The sequence below is a fragment of the Crocuta crocuta genome, unplaced genomic scaffold (assembly GCF_008692635.1).
Source record: "Crocuta crocuta isolate KB4526 unplaced genomic scaffold, BGI_CrCroc_1.0 scaffold944, whole genome shotgun sequence".
Classification (NCBI taxonomy): domain Eukaryota; kingdom Metazoa; phylum Chordata; class Mammalia; order Carnivora; family Hyaenidae; genus Crocuta; species Crocuta crocuta.
This window is the reverse complement of record NW_027528243.1, coordinates 356136-361090: the sequence shown is the minus strand read 5'-3', so window position 1 is coordinate 361090 and position 4955 is coordinate 356136. Positions and strand designations below refer to the sequence as shown.

The 4955-nt window shown below is 49.3% G+C and overlaps 1 protein-coding gene across 2 annotated transcripts in view; it reads right to left on the bottom strand.

Moving 5' to 3' along the window:
* Positions 1-834: 834 nt before the first annotated feature.
* Positions 835-4955, bottom strand: part of SEPTIN6 (septin 6) — a 57331-nt gene continuing 53210 nt past the window's right edge. The window contains exon 10 of one of the 2 annotated variants that reach the window (XM_077753060.1): positions 835-1557. In XM_077753060.1, coding sequence (XP_077609186.1) covers positions 1548-1557 — 10 coding nt within the window. In that variant the 3' untranslated portion in view covers positions 835-1547. Of the gene's footprint in view, positions 1558-2497; positions 3530-4955 lie in introns of those variants that run through there. The other variant, XM_077753059.1, reaches the window with a different exon arrangement.

Here is a 4955-nt window from a genome sequence, read left to right as displayed (position 1 = left end):
TGACGTCATACGCGAATGTTCTCTCTCTCTCTCTCTCTCTCTCTCTCTCTCTCTCTCTCCACTGCCCTCTAGTGTGTGAGCTGCACAGACGCAGGCCAGTGTTGTTTCCTCTCTTACAGAGAAGATAGGGAACAATCTCTCGTCTCCTGCCTCTGGCCGATAAGAAAATGAAGCTGAGGAAAAAAGAAAAACCCTATCTTGACCCCAACCAGAATTGTAGAAAACTGACCATCCTCCCTTCTTGCCCGCCTTAATGTTAGGGAGGACAGCAGGAGGCTTCTCTCTCCGGTAGACCCGGGACATAAAGCCCTACTTGCTATCTATAGAATGCTTTCCGAGTATAAAGAACAGTCGTGTTCACGAATTATCATTCATGATGTGTGCTCACATCACAGGGTTAAATGAAAGGAGACATGTGGTGCAGAGTTCTGAATTTCCTTCAGGAATCAAAACTCACCAGAATCTTGTTGGTAGGATCTGGCACTTCACTTCCAAGACCTTTTATCCTGGATGATAATCAGCTCAAAGCATCATTTAAATCCACACTAATTGGGGTGCATGGGTGGCTCCCTCGGTTAAGCGTCCAACTTCTGCTTAGGCCATAACCTCGCAGTTGGTGAGTTCGAGCCCAGCATGGGGTTCTGGGCTGACAGCTCAGAGCCTGGAGCCTGCTTTGGATTCTGCAACTTCCTCTCTCTCTCTGCCCCTCCCCTGCTCACACTCTCTCTCCCTCTCAAAGATAAATAAACATGAAAAAAAACAAGTCCACGCTAATGGAGGAAAAGAAGAGTACTTCCTGCCCACCCCCTGGGAATCTCAGGCCCAAATGNCAAGCAAATGAATTCAAGTCAGATTTATCAATGTCAAAGCTCTCTTTGCAGATCTCAGGTGGGGTAGAACCCTCTCTCAAAACCCCCAACTGGCCTTGGAGGGTTGAATGGAGTAATTTTGCTCTAAGTTTAACCCCCCCTCACGTCTCTCCCTTCCCCACCTGAGTGTTACTGGATCCATTTCCCCCCTTGCTGGGGGGTCTGCGGAAGGTCTGTGAATGCTGAAGATATGACTGTCGCTTGACTTTCTCTTCCGTATTCAAGGATGCTTAACAGTGGCCTTAGACAGCCAACCCATTGAACCCGAGAACTGGCATGTAAAGAGGCAAAACGGAAAACTCGGGAACAGCACATCCACACCCACAGCTGAGGCCTCCGGCCCCAGTCGCTTACATTTGGGTGAGTCGTCTGTAGTGGTCTCTCTGAGGTTACATTTGGTCCACTCTCCGGCTCTGAGGTTCTTCTCCTGCCTTGTGAGGTCAGGACAAGACATTTCCATTTAAAATACCATGTAGGTCAGGAGAGAGCTTCTTGCCTGGACGCGGGGACACATGGGGACACATGAACACTTGCTGAGTGTGCGGGGTGTGTGCGCGTGTGCACGGTATGAGGGAGATGGGTTTGGTTGGTTTCTGGTCTGAGACAATGTGCAACCCTAACTCTTCTATAATGGGGCAGTCTTCTCCTTTAGACTTAGTGCAGCTGCTGGAGACAAGATTAAAAAAAGCTGGAGAGGGAGAGAGAAAAGAGAAAGAAAACACGACATTAGCTGAAGAAAAAGGACATTCAGTGTAAGACCAGGCAAGGGGAGTGAGCAGCATAAGGTAGCACAGAATGTACTTGGAGGAGACAGGTTAGAGACGGGGGCGCTGATAGACGGCAGGCACCGGGGGAAGTCTGCTGATAAGGACACCAGACACTGGGTTTAAAGCTTCTTGTTTTAATTAAAAACAGCCACATGTGAACGCCAAATGATTAACACCAAAACCGAAACCAAAAGTGATCTGCACCTCAGGTAGGAAAAGCAAACTTCTTGGCTTAAGAGAAATGAAGTGTGTGTGTGTGTGTGTGTGTGTGTGTGTGTGTGTGTGTGTGTGAGATCACATGTGGAGATTTTTCAGGAAAGCTCAGACCATTTCTAATGACAAGTTTTGCTTCACCTGAAGTCAACAGAGTAGTCAGGGTATGTAAGAAAACCGATCACCATTGCACTAATTAAAAAGCCTTTTCCCTGCGGAAGGGGGGGGAAACCCTTTCTGTCTATAATGAGAAAAGCTACCCAATAAAATAACTATTTTAAGCCTTTTAATTTACTTTCTAAAGGCCTCATGTTCACTCCCAGGTTAGATTTTTGTTTGCCAAACTTCCTTGAGTACAAGGATCATCTAGGCACCTGTTATACTTTCGCACGCCTGGGCCCCACTCCAGACTTCCAGGAAAGCTGACCAGCCAACGGGCACCGTCAGCAGAAACGACCAGTTCAGGAGCTGGCCCGCTCCATCCTCAGAGATCTTTCTCTGGGAGGGGACCCTCAAAGGCCTTGCAATGCTAACTATTCACTTTCTCCGGACATCAAAAGACTTTGGTCTCCAGGAACATATAGGAACAGGTTGGACCCATTTGTGAACCGGATCGCGAGTCAGGAGACACTGAATGTCGCNCTGCCCTTACAGAAGAAAAAAAAAGTGGGTCAGGTCTGTTTCATGGGCCGAAATTTCTCTCACGTTGCGAAATTTCTGCCTAGTCCCAGAAGCTCTCCCAAAGGCTGGGTGGGCCGTCTACTACTTTTGAAGTTTTCAGTATATGTGCTGCCGAAGCGAGCACTACTTTTGAAGTTTTCAGAGCTCCTCCAGCCGCAAGTAATTAATCTGTAAACAAATGTAAATGAGGGGGGCCTCCTGTTTGTAATGCAAATAATAACCCGGGAAGTGGAGGTTCGCTGGTTGTTTAAGTTTGAGGTTCTTGGGAAATCGCTGTAAAACTGGATGTGGAGACATCAAAGCTGCAAATAAGAGGCCTTTCCCAAGGAGACTGACGGCTCTCGGCTCTAACTAGCATCTCTCTGAGCTGAGTATCCATTTTTGTGTGTTTTGTATTGTTTTGAACCAGCAAGTACGGGGCCTCCTAACTTGCTCCACGATGAGACTTTCTAAAGGCCCTTTCTAGTTTCTCAAGAAACTGGCTTATATTTCATACTCGCCTCTGGTCACTAACCAATCAGTGACTCACCAAACAACACACAGCAAAACTGCACTCTTGCTGCACCAACAAGAAAATATAAAGTGTGTGTGGGGGGTGCTTTTTTGGTTTGTTCTACTTTTCACTTCCTATTATTATCTATTATGGAAGAGAGGAAACCCTCTCCCCATTCCCAACACTTCAAAAAGCCCGGAAAATTTGGCATAGCCTAGTTTAACTGTGTGTGTTTGAAGGAGGGGAAAAAAAGTGGTAAGAAAAAAAACTAAGGAAAAAAAAAATACAAAAGAAGGTCATGATCAATGCCAGTGGACTCGGAGGCAGAACTCAAAAGAAGAAACGGGGCTCAGAGTGGAAGTACATGGCAGGGGTGGAGGTGGGGGTGCTGCCTGGCACCCCAAAGGAAAGCTGTCAGTTAAAATAGGAACCTTGGCTTAAAGGGCTAAATGGAGTCCAGTCCAGCTGTAGCAGGGGGGCACTATTCAGTACACAGCCATGGGTTACTGCAAAGGAAGGGCAGAGAAACGGCGTGTTAGCCACAGATCATTGCCAGGTGACCTTCAGCTCGCTAGCTCGCTCGCTCGCTCTCTTGCTGGCCAAACACCATAGGCCACACTGTACCTCGTGGCCCTGATGTTGGAGGGCTCTTTACCTCGCAGGTGTTCCCAAAGCTGCGAGCAGATGGGCCCATGATAAAAATTAGGGCTGGAATAGTTTTTAGAGATCACATCCTTAGACTGGAGATAAGGTTTGGGACCTTCCAAAGCACAACACCTCGTGTTTTCCTCCCCAACTGCTAGTCTCACCTCTTCTTATGCGGGGTGGGGGGAGGTAAGGGGGGGTGGACACATGCAAAATACAGATCCATCAGTGCAAAACTGAAACCTTTGCTTCTTTGACCGCTCCGTTTGGCAGTTCCCAACATGCACCTGCTACTGGCCCTGCCTGATGGGGATGGTGTAGGGGCCGTAAGGGCGATTACAAAGATACTGAGACACCTCCGAAGAATTCCAGAAGTCTATCATTGAAGACACTAGGCTGGTGGTAATATTCAGGTTTATTCTCCCTTCTGCATTTGTGGGGTACCCGGCATTATAGAGAGGCGAAATCTATGCTATTTTCTTCAGCAGTCGTGTTTTCGGGAAAGGGCTCGGGGTAAGTAAACGCGTCCTGGACTTTTTGACACAGCTAGAGCGCACTTACTTGGAGCAACTCAAAACTGGAAAGGGCTGGGCTGAGAGGCCAGAAGGAAAAGGCAGCAGAGGACCTCCTCGCGGGAGCCTCTGAGAAGGGGCTCCTCCCACCTCTCGGAAGGGGTGGTGGCCCAGTGCCTGGGGACTAAGGGGGACCCAGCCACGGTGGATGCAAATACTTCCGGGAAACAAGCAGCAGTCAGAACTCCAGCAGGAAAGCCGGTGGTGGGGAATGGCAGGTGGGACCCTGGAACAGGTTACAGAGGGGCGCCGGGAGGGGCGCTGGGATGCGCCAGGCATCTCCAAAACACGTGACCGCTGGCTTCTTGACCAGAGGCCAGACCCCGTCCTCAGATTCCCGGGCTTCTATAAACTTTGGCAGGAAGAGCGGGGAGGGCACAGGTCGTGCGCTCCCCGCCCCCGGACGTGTTAAGGGGGAGTTAGAGAAAGGGAGGCNTACAGCTATGTTAGAATAAGGTCTCGTTGCATTGGCTCCTGGGAACATGCTTTCTCTCACACACACCCCCACACACCTCTGAATGGCAGGACAGTGGCATCAAGCTGGCAAAATCATTATGAACAGCCACAAGAATACTTTCTCTCTTCTTAATTACTGGATCCTAATGCCCACCCCCACCCAGATATTACAGGAATCTCCAGGTGGCCGCGGCTCTCGCCCAGGCCACCGACTGCCTTGGCCCATAGGGAAGGCAAAGAGTGGAGCTTACTTCGGAGC